The 23285-nt window shown below is 35.8% G+C and overlaps 1 protein-coding gene across 2 annotated transcripts; it reads right to left on the bottom strand.

Moving 5' to 3' along the window:
- Positions 1461-22850, bottom strand: FBXO30 (F-box protein 30). Of its 2 annotated transcripts, none has more exons than XM_003121151.4 (3): positions 22744-22850; positions 12454-14491; positions 1461-8565 (listed from the first exon to the last, which is right to left on the bottom strand). In XM_003121151.4, the coding sequence occupies exons 2-3, from the start codon at positions 14473-14475 to the stop codon at positions 8362-8364; spliced, it is 2226 nt and encodes a 741-aa protein (XP_003121199.1). In that variant the 5' UTR covers positions 14476-14491; positions 22744-22850; the 3' UTR covers positions 1461-8361. The 2 variants fall into 2 exon arrangements, with proteins under 2 accessions (XP_003121199.1, XP_005659221.1); XM_005659164.3 differs by having other exon boundaries at positions 22622-22791.

Genomic DNA, 23285 nt, shown 5'->3' with positions numbered 1-23285 from the left:
GTGACATGTTATGCAGCAAAAGCTAACTGCAACAGCATTTTAAAATATTCCATCATTTTTCACAATTAGTTCAACAAACATCTACTGAATATCTCTGTGTATAAGGCCTTTTGCTAAGCATAGGGATCCAAAGTCAAGGAAGTCTGCCTGGGGGGTCCACAATCTGCAGCAGTGTACAGAAATCAGCAAATGGGTAACAGCAGCACAGTGTGATGAATACTGAAAAAAATAGGAATAAGAAAAATGAGGGAGAATATAGATGAGGGGAACTCATTGGTTTGGGAAGGTCTAGGGGAAAAACAGGTGACATCAGAATTGGACTGCTACCAATGATCTTAAGTTTGTCACACAAAGAATCTGGAGGAGGACATGCTAGACAAAAAGAAAAGCCTATGAAATGTCTCAGGTGGATAAGAGGACATTAAGTGTTTGGTAAATGATGCAGAAACGTAGCCTGCAAGAAGACGGAATAAGAAGTGATGATTATGGAAATCTGGGTCAAATAATCTCTTTGATAAGAATCCTAACTATTGTAGAAATATCACAAAATCAAGTAAATAAAAATCATGGAAGTAAAATATCACTGCAAACTTAAGAGTATGAATGATCATAATTATTTTCCTTCCTCCCAACGAATGTGTTGGAATATGACTTCCCTTCCTCCCATCCTTTGACTTTGGACCCCGCTGCAGTGTCTAAGTAGAGCTATTGCAGTGTAAGTCTCCTCTTGTCTACTCTGTACATCCTCATAGTTTGGTTTATACTATCAGCCCCATTCTGTTATGCTCATTTAATTACACTTACTGTTGCTCAAGTTGAAGTATACACACACCTTAAGTGGCATACATATCCCCAGTCTATACGAGGCATGGTTATTTGTAAAGCAATTTAACTTTTTTAATATTGATTTTAATCAGTAATTTTCTAAAGTCAGCTCCTTAGAACACCGTAGAAAGTAACTGGTTTAAAGTAATCTGAAAATACATCTTATGTAAAGTAATGAAAGCAAACTTAATTGCTTAATTGCTAAAATCATTCCTCAAATAATAAGACTATTTATGATCATTTGGATTTTACTATACTCAAAAGAGTGTGTCTTTAGTACTTGAGGAAGGTATGTGTGAAGAACCATTGAAAGTGCTTCAAGCCTTTCCTTCTCTGGAATTTGTCTATTCGTCCATGTGTCTGGCTTAGTTACCATATATACACAGTAGTCACTTAGAGGAGGAGGAAGTAATTCCCTGTGTAAATTTTAGGCATGTCACAACCTTCCACAGTCAAGCTACACAGTGCCTGGCATTAGTGCTCAATAAATGCTTGTTGAATGAACGAACAAACACGGACAAACTTAGCCTCAATTTCCCCAAATATAAAATGAGAAACTAAATGGTCATTGGAGTACCTACCAATCCCAAGATTCAAGTATTTCCCATAACACAATTCAAAAGAATACAAAATGTATACATAAGTTCAATTTATTAATTTAGTCTTATCTAATACATCAGTGTATTTGTTCTTTAAAAGGAACACAAAGTAAAAAATTATAAAAAAAGATCATGAAAATCATACAAATTTTTTTCAAAACATGATTTTAAGTACGGACCTTTAAAAAGTGTGATTGAGATGTGTCATAAGGAATCCTAAGAAAATGTAAAAGGTAAAAAATGAACATGGAAGCCAATTACTTACAGTTGTATTAAATATAAGAAAACTGTGATGAATCACAACTTTATTTCTCCTGCTGTCAGCAGCATTTCTGTGATGGAATTCATGAATTTCATTAGGACTTTAAACTGAATAAATGTGTTACATTACAAATACTGTAATTTAATTCTAAACCATAGCTTGAGCATTTCACAGACTGAGCACACTGTCCTTTTTGTCTTTGGTAATGACTGCAATTACTCCCTCTTTAAAAAAAAAAAAAAAGTGGTAAAATACATGTAACATAAAATTTACCATTTTAACCTTTAGGGGTATTTAATACATTCACAATGTTGTGCGATCCACACTATATTGTTCTAGAATATTTTCACCACCAAAAGAAAGTCAGTACCCTTTAAACAGTCACTCCCTACCACTCCCTCCCCACATCCCCTAGCAACCCCTAATCTGATCTCTCTCAATAGATTTGCCTATTATGGATTATGTCATATAAATGGAATCATGCAATATGTGGCCTTTGGGGTCTAGCTTCTTTCACTTAGCATGTTTCTCAAGAAATACCATTTCTTTTGAATTTAAGACCAAAATAAACCAACTCTATGTAAATCATGAGAAAAAAAAAAGATACTTCAGAAATTAAATGACACCTGAGGTAAGTTAATGAGTCAGTGCAATTACCTTTCAGAATGCAATTCAAGTTTTCAGGATTGATTGGTGCTTAAACACTGATCAAATGAACGATACAACGTTAATATTTCAAATGCAGCATAAAATATTTAGAATTCACATCCATCGAATTATTAACCATTCAACATAATTTATTTCATATCAGAGTTTTTAATCGTAAAACTATTGGAATGTTGTAGGGAATCACTATGATTCTCCATTTTTATTTCAAATCTCTAATACAGGTAACATTTTTTAAAGTTATCATTTAATATAAAAGACATCCAGTTGACACAATTAAATATTCACTGGATAATTTTACTCTTGAACAGGTATAATACTCTATTATTGCTTCTGTTACTGTGGTTTGATTTCTTTGAATCAATGTGTTTAATCTGAACGCTGACACTTCAATTTTTCAACACAACAAATCTATTTGTGAGTTGAGAGACTTTAAAGGAAGCTAAAAACTTAAATCTATAAACTTTATCAACCAAAACTACTAAACATAGGCTGATCAGCAAAACAAGTTTTTTAAAACTCCATGTACTTAATCTAGGTTTTTTGATTACCCGATTAGAAAATTGAAATCATGGGATAAACAAGCAATAATGACAAATACGGAAAGAAAGACTTCAATGAAAAAATTCTAGGACAGCAAAAGGGAGAATCTCCTTTTTCCAACTTCAATCTTTTTAATAACAAATTATTGCTACTGTTCTTATGTCATTAGACCACTGAATAATAATTTAACAATTAATGTTACTCTGACTGCAAGGGGTAAGGAAATCAGCTCCTCTGTCAAAGAATGAACCAGCACATATATCAACCTATTTACCTGTTTGTAGACCTGTCTGAAAAAAAAAATTCTAACAATTTATATTAGAAAATGGCAAAAATTAAATCTGTTGACTTTGCTTTTACTAGAAAAGGACAATTTGACTTAATGAGGTGGTCAGTCTTAGGAATTCAATGAAATGTGGTTTTATTACTTTCAAACACACAGTTACCACCATTAGAACTACCCATTATCAAAGAATCATTTCTTACAATAATATTTGCATGAAAATGGGTTAATAAAATGATTTGAGGATGCTTAAAAATTTTTGGTGTTAGTGAGAAAGAAACAGATTTCCCTTGTTTCTATTGTCAGTTTGCTTCAGAAATGCTTTTCTTCCAAGTAAATAATAGATGCTTCAGTACAGCATGTCAAAGATAGTTATAAAACAGGGAGATTCATATCAATGAGTTTTTACTGTATTTCCAAGAGCATGTTCATGAATCATCCTTGTAACTCATTTCTTTGTAGTTTACTAAATTAATGAAAAGTCACTCCTCACATAATACATTGGAATGTCAAACATTCTGAATACAAAATGTCAGCTGTGAAATGTTCTAAAGAAAAAAAGCGCTTCAAGATGTATCTCCATTAGTAATCTCAAGATGTATTAAAATCTACTTGGCTGATTTCTGGAGGTTATACATGCAAATAAAGATATGTATAAACAATGCATTGATAGAATTTTACCAACCACAGATGCAATAAAATACTTCTACAAATTCAGAAAAAGACCCTATTTTTGCAAAGGGTTTTCAGAACAGCATATCGTACCTAGTTAATTTTACTTTGTTTACAAAGGTATTACCCAATAGTTCTTTCCAAAACACTTACTAGGAATATTAGGAATCAAATATTCTAGGCAAAAAAATGGTCCAAAATAATTTCCCTACATCTAAGTGTTCTCTTTCTGTGTTTGTAAAGAAGAAAAGTGAACTGCGTCAGAACATCTTTTTCTCAAATACCCAATACATTCATCATTACCTAAACTTCGAATACCTCAGTTTTTTCATCCATACAACGGAAACTGAAAAGGTCTCTTGAACTTACTTTGATCTTTTAAATCAAGGAAGATAATTATGTAAAAGGTGACTAAACATCCTCTTTTATTTGGAAAGGCGTTTACTAGTGTGGGTGTTTAATTGTACATCAAAGTTTTTTGTTTGGAAATCAGATTTAGATCAAATCCTAAAAACAACCCAACACTGAATCATTTTAAACACAATGGATGAGTCACTGATGCATTGATTTCTTTAAGGTGTAACTAAATACTCTTGTTTCCTAGGCCTTACTAGCATGTTGACTAATAAGTATATTTAGATAATCAGCTAAGCACACATCAGAGAAATTATTTCCATCAAAAGGCTCTGTCCAGCCTTTGAAAGAATGAAGGCCAACTGCTTTCTATTGCAATTCTAAATACCTAACTCTGCAGATTCTAATTACATTGCTTTTCAATGTGGTGTGTCAGGCATGAAACGTATTAATATACTTTTTAATGTCTCCAATACTGATTCCTTAAACATTTTAAAAATTAATCAACTCCATGTCTTTTTAGGTAGGGATGCAAAACATGAAATCTAAACAAAAACTACAAATCGCCAGAGATTAAAAATCTGTTACCAATACAGTGGTATAAACACCGTATCTTCAAGGACCACAATATCCAATGTTAAGGGATGGTTAACAGCAATAACATTGTTGGGATGCATAACACAGGGTCAAAGACCAAAAAAGATTCTACACTACTGAAACCGGAAACTCAGTCTTTAATACTTCTTATTGACAGGGTTGAAAGAATTCCTACAAAATTCTTGTAGAATTTAATCTAATATCCTTTTACTTCTACTCTGTTTATCCTAGAAATCTAATATGTTCACATGACTCTGCAACCACTAAACAAGAGAATGAATGAGGACTAGGCTAAACGTTAATGCTAATGAACAGAAGTTCCACTGCGATTTACCTTGATCAGAATAAACACTACTGAAACACTAGTAATAACAGAGAATTTATAATACTAATAAATACTAGCTTTAAAAAAAATGTCCACCTATGGTACCCAATATATTGTCATATGGCACTGAGTTTGAAACAACATGTATCATTTAAATTTAATCATTAACTAACACTAATTACTATTACTCTTAATTTTGGATTATACACATATGTACACACTTATACCTGCTCCAAAAACACATCATTCACAAGAATAGCTGGCATGTCCCAGGCTTTATTCTAAATTCTCATACTTTACCATGTTATCAGAATCACCTGGGGAGACTGCAGCCTCCCCACCCAAAGTTTCTGACTGATTCTGTAAGTCTGCGGAGAGTTCCAAGAATTTGTATTTCTAACAAATTCCCAGATGATGCTGATGCTACTGGTCCTGGGACCACACTTTGGGAAGCACTACTGTAAATGATCTGTGATTCTTTGGGGAGGGGAAAGAGAGCGAGATTGAGGTTAAGCAGAGAGCTCCCGGAAAGAAGGCAGAGGGCAAAAGTGAATTCAGATTATTTCCCTCCTTCCTCATACTTGCCCTTTAGCTTGCCGGTTAGCAAAGACTTCTCAAATGCCAATTTACTTGGTCAACACACAAACTTTTTCATGCATAAAAGGCTGGTATCCACTACAAATTTTAGAAAATAAAATTGCCAGGAACTCTTCAGTCTTTCAATACCCCTAGGTGGAACTACTTTCAAGAAGACATGGAAGGGGCAGAGAAAGCTAGTTAATGAGTTTTACATATTAAAAAAAATTCATGTTCACTGGTAAAACATGAGTGACCAATGATAATCAACCAGCAACTCCTACATCATGCAGAAAATCCCCACTATAGAAACAATATGATTGTGTTTGGAATTTGTCAAACAAGGATTAAAATTTTATTTAAATGTAAGTTTTTCTTTTTAAGTTACTGAGCCATATAAAGGAAAATATTAATTTTATTAGAATTTGAACAAATGTTACACAGAGAAAACATTTTAACAAAATAGTATGGTGGCATAACAAACAAAAAAGAAAACAGCAAAAGATGTGAAAAAGAAATAAAAGGTGGAAAATGTTAACTATCTCATGATCCAGAGTGGAAACAAGAAGTCGAAACTTAAAAAACAAAGATTTTAAAAGCACAACCATAAAAAAAAAGTTAATGTTTGTGCTATCCTAACCAGACACATTCTTCAGCAAAACTTGAAAAGGCAGAGTTATACTTTAGAGTATTTGCCATCTTATTTTTTTTTCCTTTTTCACAAAAAAGAGACTATTTTTGTAATTCAATCACAATTGAAAAAGGTAAGTTTCAGCACTGAGAAATAAGTATTCCACTAATTAAAATTTCAGGTGAGACAAAATAATTAATTAGTCTCTAATGCTATATTTTTCAACTGTAATAAGGACTTGATCCAACCAAAACAAGTCTTAAGCAGTTCAGAATTTTCCTGTAATGCCCGAGGAGGAATGCCTCTGCCCAGTCTGATTGCCATATATGGGAATCAAGAACCTAGGTGACAACAGAGTACTCTCAGGGACAAAATGTAGGAAGAGAAGACAAAACAGAGTTTTGAAATTTTATAATAAAGTAACCTGTCATCATTTCAGACTACCAAAGGCCAGAAGTTACCTAAATTATTGAAGTACATGTCCCCGGCTTTGCAATTTATTTAATACTGATATACTCATTTCTCTTAAACTGACCATAACAGGTTAATAATAGTATAAACCAGGTTGAAAATTATAATAAAATACTTAAAGAGTAGGTCTTTGAATATTTTTCTGTTATACTTTGATTTTTACACAAAGATGGAATTCTTACATTTTTGGTAGAGAAGTCTATGGAATATTAGCCTGAAAATGTTTAGAGATTGTCAACCAAGGCAGGTTTCTGCATTTTGTGATTGTCACCTTACAAAGACAAATGTCCTATTTTTAAGTGTCTTAAAACAACATGATTAGGATTTTTATGAAGATCGAAAGGCAAAAATTTTAAATGCTTATGAAGTTAAGCCCTTTGCATTATGAATATTTTCAATTTTTCACACAAGATGCCCAATTCAAACTTACAATGAGGTATAGTCAGTCGTCCTTCAGTATCCACAGGTGTTTGGTTCCAGGACCCCCTGAGGTACCGAAATTCACAGACGTTCAAGTCCCTTATATAAAATGGCACAGTATTTGCATATAACCTATACACATCCTTCCATATACTTTAAGTCATCTCTAGATTACATATAGTAACTAATACAATGTAAATGCTATGTAAATAGTTGTAAATATAATGTAAGTGCCATATAAATAGTTGAAGGTGAGTGATAAATTCAAGTTTTGTTTTTTAAATTTTATGGAATTTTTTTTCAAATATTTTCCATCCTTTGGTTAAATCCACAGATATAGAACCTGCAGATATGAAGGACCAACTATATTTTCATTTCTCCAAATATCAAATACCTAACAAATATATGATGCCATATACAGTTTCAAATTAAACTCAGAGGCTTTTTGTTTGATTTCGCCTTCATCTATCATAAAACACACTGCCATGGGTCTAACAAAATATATGACCACTGAATGAGAGTTGTAAATATGTAAGGTGAAAACATTTTTGTGGACTATTTTTAAAATTATTATAAATAGCATCATCAAATATTATGATTTTAAATATTATGTATACATTAGAAATCATCTACATATCAACAATCATATAAGGGGAGTACTAGAAAGTAAAAACTTTATAATGGTCTTATGCAGTACTTAAAGCAATTGAATGTTTTTATCTGAAAAGCCTAAGACATAAAAAGTAGAATCCAAGTTTTGCTTTTTGAATGCATGGGTTGTAACCCACAGAAAATATGAGAAATAAATTGGTCAGGATCTTGTTAGTTTAAGAAGAAAAAATTTAATTAAGAACCAAAATATGCACACCATCAAAAATACTAATTCTGAAAATTATGTAGCTCAAAAAGTATATCACCCTGTCCAGCGAGTTCCAAAAAATTCACACATTTCAAACATTAAGGCAACTTCTTCCAACTAAACAGTACTTTATAAAAATATACGTCACTTCAAAGCATTATATACATAGTGACAATATATTTAGCTAGTTGTAATCTTTAATACATTAATAAAGTGTCACATATTACAAAGGAGTTATACTAGGTACTTGCATGTATGTGCAAGTGGAGTTACGGTTTTTAAAGTACAGGTTTTAAAACTGAGCGAAGTGAACGTCCTTCTTTAGTGAGTTCTCGTGTCACACACATACATGGCAATGGGACTGCTTCCTCCCGTTTCTCTACAATATTGTAACTGCATTTCTTCAAGTGGTCAGCCATACTTAGGATGTCAGCAAATTTCCATTCATTGACAGAACAGAAAGCTGTACTGAATCGCCATACCTAGAAGAAAATTCTACTTCAGATTTAAACAAGTCAATTTATAAGAATCATACTTAAACATACTTCCTGCTCTAATTGCATACATTTCTGTTAGAGATATAGTCAATATAAAGTTTCAAGTAGTCAGCTACAAAACTGAAAGGCAGTAACCCATTTGCACAATCTGTTTGTCAAATATTTATAAGATAAATCACTTTCGTGACACTATGACCTCAATAAATTTAATAACCGAAAAGAAAATAAAAGACAAAATTCAACATTAAAAATCACATCCAAGGAAAGGATAGATGTGTATGACTGGGTCACTTTGCTGTATAGCAGAAACTGGCACAACTCTGTAAATCAACTATGCTTTAATAGAAAAAAAATTAAAATTAAAAATACATCCAACCTGGCTTATTAAGCAATTTTTATAAAATAACAACCTCATGAATTTGGAGCCTCTTCCTAAAATAATAAATACTGTACACTAGTCTTTTCTGCTATCTGAATGGCTTTAGATACATAGTCTAGAGATACTGACAATATAAGTATTATTTTTTTCTCCAAGTTTTTCTCCCATTCCTATTCCACCATGTGAAGTATACTAAAAAACACTCTAGAATTTTGTGCCAATGTACTTTTCCTTCCACTATTTATAAGTAGTAAAGGCACTTAGTAATATTGAAGAATACGGGTGTTTCTGGAAATTTACAGAGAAAGAATTTTTTGTAAAATGAATCATTTTTACCTCTATATGCATTTCCCCAGATGCACTTCTGGGGAAAATATTCATCTGCCATCCCTGTTCATGGGTCTGGTAAAAATAAGAACTACTTTCCCATTTTCCACTCAGCAGCTCAAAGCCTTGAAAGAAGCACTGTCATCTTAAAGGTCCAGCAATGACTGTTGTGCCCCCTCTCGTTTTTACAACTTGTTACCTGAACATAGGTAATATGCATGAATAGAGCTGGACAGGCCTAGGAATCCTGCTAAGCTAATTAACAGGCAAATGTCTAGAGAACACTGAATCCATGACAAACAGCAGATAACTCTAGAAAGTAGCTGTGGATTTGAAGGAAGCCCTCAGCACTCATTAGAGCTTCTCAGAAAAGAAAGGTATGAATTCTGGGGTGGCCAGAGGCCTTCAAATTCTGTGAGAACACAATTATTTTTTAGCTGGCAATTGAACAGTTCAGCATGTAGAGTATTAACTGCTATACTTCTTAGGATTATATCAACTACCCTGCATGGAATCATTTCCCAGGAGTCGGTTAAGACCTGGAGAATAGCTACCAATGGATAATATAAATTACGATTCCCCATACCCACTGAACTATGATTAAGAACTAAGAGTTTTTGTTAAGCGTCACTAAACAAATTAGCTGAAAAATTCAATGGTGGCAGATAGCCTCCCTACTTCAACACAGTTAAAGAGTCTGGTGAAACAAACTCAGGAAAAATGGACACTCCCATCTCCTGATGATAAGGTTTCTTAGCAATGGGTCATAAAGTATTTACTTAGGGCCTTCTAGAAAGCAGGTGCTATGCTAAGCTACTGCAGATATTTTGGTGCCCCAGAGTCTCACTTCTCAAGGAACTCAAAGTCTAATGAAAGAAACTGACAACTGGTAAATTTGAAAATAGCATGGTGAATGGTTAGTAGGGGTAAAAAGAGTAGGGGTACATATGGAGCAGCACAGGAACACAGAGCAGTGCACTTCCCAGGGGCTTCAGTGGGGTCTGGGAAGGCTTTCTTGACAAAGTAAGATCTGAAGAATAAGCAGGGTATAGCAAGGAGACGATGATCACAAGCTTCAAAAACAGGCTCCCTGAGTCTGAATCCACCAATTCGACAAGTTACTTAACCTCTCTAAACCTCAGTCTCTTCATCCATAAAACAGGGACAGCAGATTAAATAAATTAATGAAAGTGAAGTGAACATTGTCTAGCGCATCGCTAGTGTTCAAATGCAGGTATCAGGGACAGTATACTCAAGGCCTTAAGGCAAGAAAGAAAACATCAGACAACTGATGTAAATTCCACAGCTGTAATATAAAGTGACAAAAGGAAATTGAAGAGGTAAGAAAGAACAAGATTATGAAGTCTTCAATGTTTCATTAAGGAGTCTGACTATTCCAGGGCAACAGACATACATTTAAAAAGTTTTTAAGCACTACAGAATAAGAACTGTATTTAAGAAATTGTTTATCACTCTACCTCTTCTATAGAGTATAGAGCAGATGCTGGAGAGGAACTCAGTTGGAAACAGAAACCCAGTTAGGAAGAGGCTACTGTAGTAACCCAAGGAGAGAACTATATGCAGAACTAACGAGGGAAACAGTGGTAGGAACAGTACAGCAAACCTGAGAGGTATGAAGAAGGGAGACAATAAGACTTTGTGACTACCTGGGTATGGAAATTAAGGCGGGGGGAAATGGGAGGTTAATTTTAACTCCCAAATTCCTAGTGTAGGCAACTTGAGAGAGGATAGTGCCACTCTCTGAGATCAAGATGGGTAGAGAGAAGGAGGACATGTTGAGTCTGATGAAACTGTGAGATAATTAAGTGGAGATAACCAGTAAATGGTTGTATATAACGGACTGGATTTCAGAGGAGAAAATGGCCAGGATATACACGTGTGAGTAATCTGTATAAATGATGGCAATTTAAACTGCAAGAGATTTCCTGCAGGAACAGAATCCCCAGAAAATATTTTACCTCACAAGTCAATTCTAGAAGGCAAGGACAAAAAGGAGCCATGCTCTGAGTGAACCATCCAAATGGCAGAAGGACACCAAATCATATAGAAATAAAAATACACACATAACCACATACATGCAAGTATGAAAATTTCTCCCACCAGACTTCTCTTCGGGAAAAAAAAGATCATTAAATAATTTGTGTGTTCATTTACTGGTCAAAGCTTAAAGAGAACACACAGCAAGTAGATACAGAATTCTAAAAAACTAGAGCAATGAATAAAACAAAGTAGCCAGAAATTTGAACCCTGTGTAACCAAGGTGAACATTATCAATTTTTTTTCTACTTTATAAAATCAAAGTTTCATATTATAAATGTTCTAAAATGAAAAAAAAAACCACTTTCAATCAAATATATTTGTAATATCTTCTAGTTTCTATTGGATAGTGCCTCAAGCAGAAGCTGGGCAAAAGTAAGATATCAAAGGAGGAAAATGGTGGAAGCATGATTTGCTCCAAGGTCCACCTACTGCTCCATCTCAAGCTCTCAATCTGCAACACATTCCTGTACTGCACTAAACCCAGAGTCCCACCAGCAATATCAAATCCTATGCCCTTATTTTACCTCAGCCTAATAATAATACATTTCCACATTCCTCCACTTACTTTCTCCATTCCCCAAAGACTCCATTGGTCACTTAATAGTAGTAGTAGTTATAACTTTTTCTCATGTCTCCCCTGTTTAAGTTCTACCTAAAACCACCAAATTCTAAGACAGAAATTGCTAAGAATGGACAGAAACTACCAACTTCCAGTAATAGAAAACTTCTCTTTGTTTCCTCTGTTGTCCTATGGTGAAAATGTTTCAGATGGAGCCCAAATTAGAAGATGATTAAACATGGACTCAAGCAAAAGGAGTTGTTACAGAAGTGAATGGGTACAGAACTTGCCAGCTGAAGAACTAGAAGCGACCTCTACATAGGACATTAGAATCTAGTTTAGGATGTCTGCATTAAATATATGATTATGATAAACAGTTCTAACTAGTCTTTTTATTAATTATCATTACAAAAAAAGTCTGTCAGCATCCTGAGTTACTAAGTTTTAAGGATGGTCAAATTCTCCACAAAATTAATTTTAATAAATTCTGCAATGTTATTAAGTGCCTATGATATGTCAAATAAGGATATAATTAAATTAAACCAACCTTTTCTTTTATCTGCCATGAAGAATTTCCTTCTGGATACTTCCTTTTCCCCCACTGCAGTATGACCATTCCGCGAGACTGAAGAAGACTGCCACACACATCCCTCATTAACTTGGATACACAGGAGAGCTGGCATAAACTGAAGCCATCAAGAAAGCCTGCAATATGCTGTAGGACCTCAAAAGGAAGGCTACTTAGATGGTCATTATGTAATCCCAACACACAGTTTCTAGCAGGCTCTACTAATACTGTAGATACAGATGGCTGAACTCCAAATGACCTCAAATGGCGGTCATGTATAATCTTTGCTCCTTGTGTTGATGGACAGAATCTACGCTGAGAATAGGTACAACCATAATATGCTAAAGGACACCTCTGTTCCATCCAGCCATTGAGTCCAGCATGAATGTCACCATGCACATTCTTAAAATGCGATGAAAATTCTTTTCTTCTAAATAACTGTCCACAAACAAATGTAAACATTGAACGCTGTTTGGGTTGGTACCTAGCGACACATTCCAATACTAAATCCAGCCCAAGTGTCTGAAAAGGACTTGGATTTGAAAGCTGTGGGTTGGCATGATCACAAGCTGAAGCTGAAGCTATTTCCCCAACCATTGTATTTGTAGCTAATATTGCAGATGGAAGTGAAAAAGTCTGAGTCCCAAAGTCAATGTGATAAACATCAACCATGCGACTATCAGATATACCCCTCCCACCTGGAGAATCTCCTAGACAAAACAGTAGTGCTGCTGTGATTAGATCTATTCCTTGGAGGCCCATTGGATCTTCTGCAACTTCCAAATCTGATGTATCTACTGCTTTATCTTCCTTTGGTTTAGACCAACATGAGTTAGAAAGAAATTTGAATGAAGGAGGATGATTGAAAGATAAAACATCCATATTCCTCAGGTCCCCCAAGTCTACTTTTCTCCAACACAAGTCTCCTTCATCATCATCTGGCATGAGGATATGCTGAACAGTGCCATTAGGCAAAGCATTAGCTGGTATTACTTCCCTAAGTTGTGCTGCTACTGAAAGTGAACTAGAAGGTTCTGAAATGCCATCTGATGCTACACATTCTCCATTTGTTAAGTTATTTTGTTTTGAGTCACCATGTAAATTCTGATTCTGCTCTATGACCTGTGTGCATATATCTTCCAAAGGGAAGCCATTACAAAGAGCAGAACTGCCATAAGAACTGGCATCCAAGTCACATAATAAATCACTTGAACCATTTTGTTCAGATTGGGCATTCTGACTTGTGTCATTATGGTCAATCCCACCTACTGCTCCTATCTCATCAGCATAAAGATGATCTTGGTCTTTCAAGCTTTCTCTGGAATTCTGCTCTTCATTTATTTCATTTGGGGAAGTACAAAGACTCGAACTTAACATGCCAATGTCTCTTGTGGCGGTATTCAGGATGTCTAAAGCGGCAGCCAAACTTCTAGTTGTTTCAACAGTAGCTTGATAAAGTGCACCATAAGATTCTTCATCAACAGATACCAAACCATTAGTATGTGGTATTTCTGAGACACTTGATTTAACTGAGATCTGTTCTCTAGGTTCTGATACCTTATCAGTTGCTTTTGACATCATGGTGGCTACTTTGAGAGATTCTAAGAGCATCCTTTGGTCTTGAAGGGCCAAGGCCATATCTAATTGTGCCACTTCATCAACATCTCTGCTTAGATTTTCGTAAGATTTTCTGTCTGCATAACTAACTGGCCATCGGTTCCACTCCATAGTACAGCACACCACACTTGCAGGACATGCTTCTAGATGTTCGGCAACTTTATTTCGAGCCATTGTAAATGGACATCCAAAGTCACTATTTAAACAAGGCACTCGTTCAAATGGACATAAAAGTCGATGCTCATCAGCTTTACAAGAATGGAAAACTGCTCCACAAACCAATGGACAACCAATCAAGTCACAGGAAATCCCAGGCTCTGGTCTGGTCATACACCGTCTACTGACACAATTCACGCAGTGCGAATGCTGCAGCTCTTCCTCCATAATGGTCAGTCCAGCTCTAGTTATCGAGATGGAAAAAAATAAAGTTAGGCAAAAAGTGGTCAATTTTTAAAAATTGTTTTTAAGAATGAAAATCAAACCATAAAGGCATATTGGCTTATATGAGGATGAAATGTATTAAAAAATATATTTAACAAGTTTATTTTACATATAATCAGTCCATCTTAAAACAATGTAAGCACTTCAATTCAAGGAGCAATTCAAAAGTTCATTTTTATATGTTATATAACAATCTGCCCCAAAGGCCAAATGTTTCAAAATATAATACTTAAATTCTAGGATATTATGTAGTATATAAATTAATGTCAAAAACAAGTTAATGTACATTTAACTTTTAGATTTCAGAGAAACCTTTAGCTTTTACCTTTTAAATTTCAACTAGAATGTGACGTACCCCACATTCTAGAGACCTCATTATATTCCTAAAAGAGAATCTGAGTTTTATTAATATACTTCACTAAAACTTTATGAGAAGATTTCCTTGTATTCCCTCCAAGCATACAAATTCATTTAAGATTTCATCTATTGATGTCTCCTTATATATATGCCTTAATAAATCCTACAACAAATCAATAGAGTAAGCCTTAATGAAAACATAGATGGAATTTATCCAAAAAATGTAAGTTCTAGCTCCAGTTCTGGGCAGTGGGCAATTCACTTACTTCTGAGGGTCACAGTTTCCATTCATGCATTAAACACCTATTTATGTACCAGACTGTGTTTCAAGTGGCAGAACAGAGATTAGAAGAAATGGTGCCTCCTGTCAAGGAGCTACAGCAGGTCAGAGACAACAGTGAAATCACTGTACATTTTTATATGATCAATATGGGAGAGAAAATAATCAGTATGAGTAGGGGACAGAGAAGAATTCCCAAGTCTTGAAAGATGAGAAGTCTTAAGCATAGGAGAGTAGGGTTAGACGGGAAGGGAGGCATTCAATGCTAAAGTAACGGCATATGCAAATGCAGAAAAGCAAGAATTGGCAAAAACATGTTGAGAGACCCTCAAGTTTCCAACATTGCTGGATTACAAGCCGCAATACAAGGTAGCTGTGAGAGATAAGGCTGGACAGGAAAAAAAAGAAGTCATGAAAAGTGTGCTATATACTACTCTAAGGAGTACTTTATAAGCAGTTGGAAGTCACTGAAGATTTTAATCAGAGAAATAATATCTATAAAAATAACATGAGGGGATTACAGTTAATTAATGGTCTTTCCTACTTTTATAAAGAAGTTTCATTCGAAAAGAAGAGAAAATATTGGCACAATGCATTGATTTAATTACTTAGCCTGCTCGATGAATTTTTTTCTACAACCTTCAACTTCTTTATTGGCTTGTTCCTATTAGCATCAAAAATTTAAAAAGACTATTTCATCTTTAAGATCTTAAGTAATAAAACAATACCTTCCCCCCTTTTGCTACTATTTTTTCCTATTTAGCCAAGCTTTCAAAAGAAAAATGAAAAACAAAGAAAACACTTTAAATCTCCCATATACTCTTCAGCCCTCTAATCTGGCTTCTTACCATCACTCTTTAAAACCATTCTATCAAGATCCTTAATGCTAAAGCCAAAGGGCTTTTTTCCAGACCACATCCTCTTTGGCCATTATATCATTATGTTGACCAATTCCTCCTTTCTGAAGTATTAATCTTTCTTTTTAGTTTTTATGACCTCACATTTCCCTGTTTTCCCCCCTACCTCTTTGTTTTTCCTTAATCTTTTCTTCTAAAATAGTACTCTTTTTCAGGGACCCCCATCATTACTGGCTCATTCTATACATTCCCCCAGGGTGTTCTCAATTTCTCAAAAGTTTCAATTATCACTCACCAGTTGAAAACTCATCTATACCTCCTGCCCAGATTGCTCTTCCAAACTTCAGGTCTTTATAGCTACTTACTATTTCTCTCAACATGTACATGGCATAGGGAACTCACCTCCAAAATTGCCAAATTAAATTAATAATAATTTTCTGGATAAGAAGCCAATTCTTTGCCTAAAATAGTGATTAGATTATTCACTTCAGTGTACATAAGACTGCTAGCTCTCTCACATATTCCCTTCCATTAATTCTATCTTGCTTCTAGGTGGCTAATAGAAACTAATTACCCCCAAATTGGTATTCTTTTTCTCCAGCCCAGGGATAATTTTCCTCAAAACTCAAATAGCAAAAACTTATTTATCGATAGAGCTTTTGTTGATTAAATAGAAAAGTTCTGAGTTGATACTATGGTGTTAACTAATGCCAGAGGACAGAAAAAAAACAAGGCACACGTTCAACAACAAAACTATATTTTTAAATTGTGTTTAAAAATTACAAATTATGAGTTAAATACTTCTGAATGTTTATCCCCATAAATTTTATAGCTAAGGATAGAACCTATAAAGATATCCATGCTAAAGGGTCAAAATAGAAGAAATGACAGTCTAATGATGAAATTTCCAAATTAAGCAAAGAGAAATTTTAATAAGAATTAAGATAAATTTTACTGAGTGATTAGATTATGAAAACAGCTGTAGCTTTCTTTATTTTGCAACAACTAGACAGAGTTCATCTCACATGCTGAAGTTTATAAACTTGACTGTTACTACGAAAGACACCTAAAAATACAAGCAGTTCCCACAGAAGTGACCAATGCTCTCAGAACTGGTAGGAATACACTATGTTACCTTCATGTCACATGATCAGACCAGGCAGAACACATCTCAAAACATCACTTAATTCAAAAGTGTTTAAAATAGAAACTGTTACAAACAACCCAGTTCAATGTAAAACAGCAACAATTTTGAAAGGTAGAAGTAGAGGGCTCTCAAGGTTCAAAACAACCTCTTTGGCATTATTCCCCTCTGAAAAAGATAAATGTTTTTTAAAAATAAAAATAAAAAGCATTCACAGCAATGAATCCACAATACTTATTATTTATGGAAGGAGACTTAAAGAGAAAGAAAAGGTAACACTAATTATGTATACCTACTTTATCCTTCTTTAGGTATATCATGTCACTTAATGTCATTTAATCCTCATAACAACCCAGAGGAAACTGAGGTAAGGGACGCAAGGTCATCTACCTAGTAAGTGGTAGAACTAGGACTGAAATCTGTATCTGATCAATGCACATAGGTAATAACAAATATGCTTACTTACAAAAGTTTAAGAAAGTAAGGCAGCACTTCAGTAACTAGTGATCCATTTTTAAGATGTTATTTGAGGAATGAAGGTTACACAACTTTGCTTGTAGTTTATTCCAACACTTAATCACCCTCGTGGTCAAGAACGTCTTTTTGGTCTTTTCTAATTGTAATAACATACTACTTTGAACCTAAGTGTTTTAAATTATTTTTAAAATAATTTATATTTATAATGCTCAGTGTAAATGCGTGAAACAATATAAATTTAACCATTCTCAAAACAGCTATACAAAGAAAGGAACCAAATTTTAATTTTAATTTACAATTAAATATATTAAATAAGTTTTTAAAAATGCACTAGAAAATACCCAAAGAGTATTCTGGGGATAGAACCTTCAGTTTCAGAATTTAAAATTTCCAGAACCATCCTCTTTCAAGAACTCTATTACCAAATTAAACATGCCTCCATAATGTACTTCATAATTACTCATAAATCCTACGAAAACAGGTTTAAAACATCAATCCCCTATTTATCACAGTTGAACAGTGACACAGCAAGTCCAGTAGAAAACATGTTGCTGAAACTGAGGCTTCAAGTTCAAGATGAGCTTAATTTAAGATTCCTCAATATTAAGTTTCTTAAAAAACTCTTGGAATCTTAACATTCCAAATAACATACCTATTTATACTTAAAGTCGAATGACTATAAAAAGTTTCACTAGACTAGAAAATACTGTAAATGATTAAATGCTTTACAATAGTTTCAATCTTCTCTAACAGAAATTCTTGGCCAATTCACACTCTGGCTGACAAGCAACCCACAGAAAGAGTTTTAAGACATGGCATTTTCCCATACAATGAAACGAGGCCTTGTCATTTAAGGCTATTTCTAGACATAAAGATGTTGACCTCAAAAAAGTATTCCTTTTATTTTTCCAAATTCACTAAAATATGTAAGGAGATAAAGTACTGTAAATTAGCATGATTTTAAAATATTCTAAGTCAAGCCACCCAAATACTCAATACAGCATGCTGCCTCAGGCTGTTCTTAATGTCTGCCTCTGCCTCCAAGACACAAATACGCACACTCTCTCTCCTTTCCCTCCCCAACTATTGCCTGGAGTATATGTCAGCTTAAATATTACTTTTCCACATACTCAAAGGCAAGGTAAGGATGCCATATTGTACTTATGTGCTATTACACATTGGCCTTTTCCCTTGGTAATACTACTCTTAACTGTAAGTAAATCATTACCCTGTTTAACATCTATCTCCTTGGGAAAACGATAAGCTCCACAAAGGAGGAAGGACTGTCTGTCTCATTCATTCCTATGTTCCCTGTATTCAAAACTGGGCCTTGATCAGAGCCTCACTTATTCAAAAAACATGAACAAATGCAATAATTATAATACAAGAAATAACCAAATGGACTCCAAAGCAATTCTTGATTTCATGGAAAACTACATAATTCATGAAAAAAATCTAGTATTAGTCAACCAGATTGAGTCAAAATTACCTCACTGTACCAGCTATAGAAAGTCAAAAGTACTCAAATATTTATTGAGTATCTAGCTCATATGTTCTAGGTATTAGATATGGACTAAGCTAAACTGTTCATCATAAAAACAAATCAAAGGGAAAAGAAAATCAAGGACGATTTCAATCGTCCACAGTTTTAAAATCTTAAAAATAATAGTAATAAAAGGCACATAAGCAAACATTTACCTGTTTATTGTTCAACTATTTTAATTCCTTAATCAACCCTGCAGTCTGGCTATAGGTTACTGACTACAGAAGCATCCAATTCAAAAAGAAAAGCAGCAGTGGTGTCTGCACATGTGCAGGTGCCTGAGTATGTATAACATAAGGATGGGAAGCTCAAAAAAGGAAGTGGTATCAAGCATACTTCTTTAATATTACAATTAATATGATATTAGATTAAAAAGAATTTTACTGAGAAAATAAAATGTAGCTTCAATGTAAGGCTAAGGTGGAGCTATAGACAGACTTGTTCAACTAGTTAATTATTATTACAATTAGGTCTACAATGGAAATTTTATATCTACCAATCAGTTTTAACTCCTCCAGAGCAAATCCCATCCTTCTTGTATAGTTGGAGGTACTACATAGTAAACACAAACATTTGCTGGCTGATTTACTGATCAGGTGCACTCAAAGTTTTAAAGACCATAATATTAAAAATCAGGCGTTGTCACTGCTGTGGCATGGGTTGGATCCCTGGCCTGGGAACTTTCACACACCACAGGTGCAGCCAAACAAAACAAAACAAAAAAGACTAAAAACCATAATAAATTTATAACTTCACTCAGACATTTTTAAAAACGGGGTGGGGTGGGATGATGAGACAAGATCAAAAATCCAAACTCATTAAATTCTCAACCCAAAGTACATACCCTACTGATAAATCCAAAATGGCTAAATGGGTTACACTGTATACACTCTTTTATTAAATTTTGGTTCTGACTTTCTATTTATAGAATGATGACCTCATTATATGGAATTTTGTTTTCAAGTTTTTACCCTTCCAGTTATGATATGATCAAAACATACATCTTCCATTTCTAAATATGGTTATGGATAGCTTGTTCCAAAGCGAAAGTTCTAACTATTTGCAACTGTTCTCCACTAAATAAGCAAATGGAATTACTAGAAACTTACATCAGAAATTAAAATAATAACTATAAATATTTAATACCCATACCAGAACTTATTTGAGCTGATACTCAGATAAAAATAATTCACCCAAATGGCAGAATTCAGCTTATTAAAATGGGCAGCATGCACAGCGGAATGGGCTTCCAAGGACTCTCAGCTTTGTCACCTTGAGGCAATTACTGAATGGTGAAAACAACCTAGAATTCTACAAAGGTCGATTATAATTAAGGGCGTGTCCAGTAGGATACAAACTTGTATTTCTCAGAAAACAGATATACCTCACTCTACACAACAGCCACATCTACATGCACAAAGCTTTATGTATAATCATTTTTAAATCAGGTCATTTATATGTAAAAAGCTTACTAAAAGCAGTCATATGAAGAACTATCTAATGCTAACACTACCACTCTTTTTTTAAAAAAAAAAAAGGACATACCCTTTTTGTAAAAGTTTTTCAGACTGGGTTGTGATTGAGGCATGCTTATCTGTATTTAACTATCTACTACCTACAGTGTCAAAACCACTACTAAACAAGGCCAATCTCACCTATTTCATCAAAATAAATTTGAAATGAAATAATATTTTATACAACCTTTTGACTGAAGACTTTAACATCAATAAATTCTACAAATACATTTTTCCACAGCATGCAGTAACTCTGTCTAAAGAAACAAAGTCATGGTAATTCAGTTAAAATTATTTATCTAAAACTATACAGAATAGCATATAAGGCTTATGTCATTAAAAGTTACATCTTAGCAACATATTATACCACATAGTAAAAATACATTAAACAGTGCCTATTTTGGTGACCTTAAAGTACCTCTCAACTATATACATTATCTCAAAATAGGCATTATTTTTCTTTAATAGCCTATTTTATTAGGACACTCTGCATTAAAAAGTCTCCAATGCTGGCCATAGAGAAATACTGGATTGAAATTAAATACCTAGTACACTTGGAATGCATAAGTTTGCCTATATCGGAAACTTCAGTTCTCTGATAACACTTACAAAACTCCACCCACTAACATTTCCAGAATCACGAAAAAACTATGTCACCGAATTAAAGGACCAAGTGAAAACAAACTGGCAATTTAAAAAGTTGGCAAAACATAATGTTATCCCCAATTAAACTTATGTAGTAAGAAACAGTGACTAAGCATATATAACAGTGATTCAGCGAAACCGTATACTAAAAAATTGAACCCCTAGCAAAACCCTAAACGTACATTTTATGCTACTCTTTCCCTTTTGCCGAGTCAACAACGGGACTGCTTTGGAAAAGCTTAATATGAGCAAAATGCAAAAACTCTGTTACTATAATTTACTACATCTCTTAAAGGACACAACACAGTATTGAAATAGAAAACAGAAATTAAAACCATAGTAAGCTTGGGGTTCTGTATCTAAAGTTTTAAGTTAATCTACACTAATATGAGAATGACCATAAATAACTTCATTTTGGATCAGAGTCAACAAAGTAATTATGGAATAAAAGGTCAATTCCTTCCCAAGCATCTTTTATCTGAGACTTACGACATGGCTCAGAAAGAAAAACAAGACACAGGGAGAGGGGAAAGGAGTACTAGAACCATGTAAACAACACGCTGTTCTGTCTCTATTCTTCAAATACACGAGTTAGAAACATACTCAAAGGAGATTATTTTGCATTCAACGTGTGCACCCTATGGCCCCCTTCCAAGCAATGGACTTCCACGAGACAGAACACAAATAACTTGGAAATGGTCATACCCCTCAAATCTATAAAATCAGGATGTTTCTCTTTCACAAGGGCTGAGGTTAAGACTTAGATCCTCTGACTTCCATGAATGGAAAAGTTACCAACTTCACTGGTCCCGTGGAGAGAGACGGCGGAGGATGCCTCCCAATCCTACTTTAACCCGTTAGTCCCCACGGAACGCAAGTTTCTAAACCGCCAAAGGAAAGAGAAGCCGGGTCTTCGAGGTTCTCAGGGTTTCCTAAGTTGAACGCCTGCTCCACCCCTTCTCAAAGCCCAGACACCCGAGGAGCCCGGGTGACACGGGGGTCGGCCCCCGGGGTCTGGGTCGCCATTTGCTGACGGCCTCCACTGCTGGCCGGGTGGCAGGCTGGGCGCCGACGCCCTCACGGCTCCAGGACCCCGGCCCCGCGACCCGTGAGGCCGGCACAGGGCCGTGTTTACTCCCCCCAGACCCAGTCCGCAAACCCCACGGCCGCCTCCGCCGCGGACCAAAGGCCTCGCCCGGCCCAGCCGCCGCCTCTGTCCCCGGCGCAGCCCGGGACGTGCCGGCCTCCCCTGCAGGCCTCCCCGACACTCACCGGCCGGCCCGGCCGAACCGCGGCCCAGGCCCTGGCTGCCGTGGCCGCCGTGCCCGGCTGCTCCGCGCTATCCCGGCGCCGCTCTGAGCCCCACACCCCCGCGCAGCCCGCCTCCTCCTTGCCTCTCTGCCCCGCCGGGCCGCCGCCTTCTCCCAGCTCCTCCTCGTCCAGCACTTCGGCCTCCTCTCCGGACAACCGTCTTCCCCGTGCGCCCCGCCCCGCCCAGTTCTGCCCCGCCCACCCAGCCAGGCCTGGGGGCGGTGTCTAGCCCGGCGGAGACGCGCACGCTGAGCTTGGCGGGGGCGCGCACGGCGCCCGCCCGCACTCTCTTTCGCTTCCCGGAAGCAACGTGGCGGAGAGTCACCGCTGGAGCTCCCTGAATCTCGCGCGTCCCACCGGGGGTTTCCGCTGGACCCTACTTGGTTCCTACCTTGCACGTCTACCAAATCCTGTTGGATGTTGGAAACTTGTATTCCTGAAAGGAATCCTAGACGCGTGCTTTTGGAATTGAGGAAAGAGGCCCAAGAAGAAAGTATTGTTTACCTCCCTAAATTGGAGAAGCAACCCAGGTCCCTTAACTCTGGGTGCAGTGGTCTTCCCATTAGGTCGCTCTCATTGAATCTTTGATGATCAGGCCTACCTGCAGCTGGCTGAGTGTGCAGGA

The sequence above is a fragment of the Sus scrofa genome, chromosome 1, assembly GCF_000003025.6.
Source record: "Sus scrofa isolate TJ Tabasco breed Duroc chromosome 1, Sscrofa11.1, whole genome shotgun sequence".
NCBI classification, from domain to species: Eukaryota; Metazoa; Chordata; class Mammalia; order Artiodactyla; family Suidae; genus Sus; species Sus scrofa.
Note: the sequence above shows the minus strand (reverse complement) of the source record. Positions and strands in the feature narration are given on the sequence as shown.

What these genes read in the sequence shown, in the direction of transcription:
- FBXO30 (XM_003121151.4), bottom strand. Translation starts at nt 14,475, where the DNA reads ATGGAGGAAGAGCTGCAGCATTCGCACTGCGTGAATTGTGTCAGTAGA. An exon ending in CATGGCAGATAAAAGAAAAG is followed by an intron (nt 8,566 to 12,453) that starts GTTGGTTTAATT and finishes ATTTTCTTCTAG; the next exon opens with GTATGGCGATTCAGTACAGC.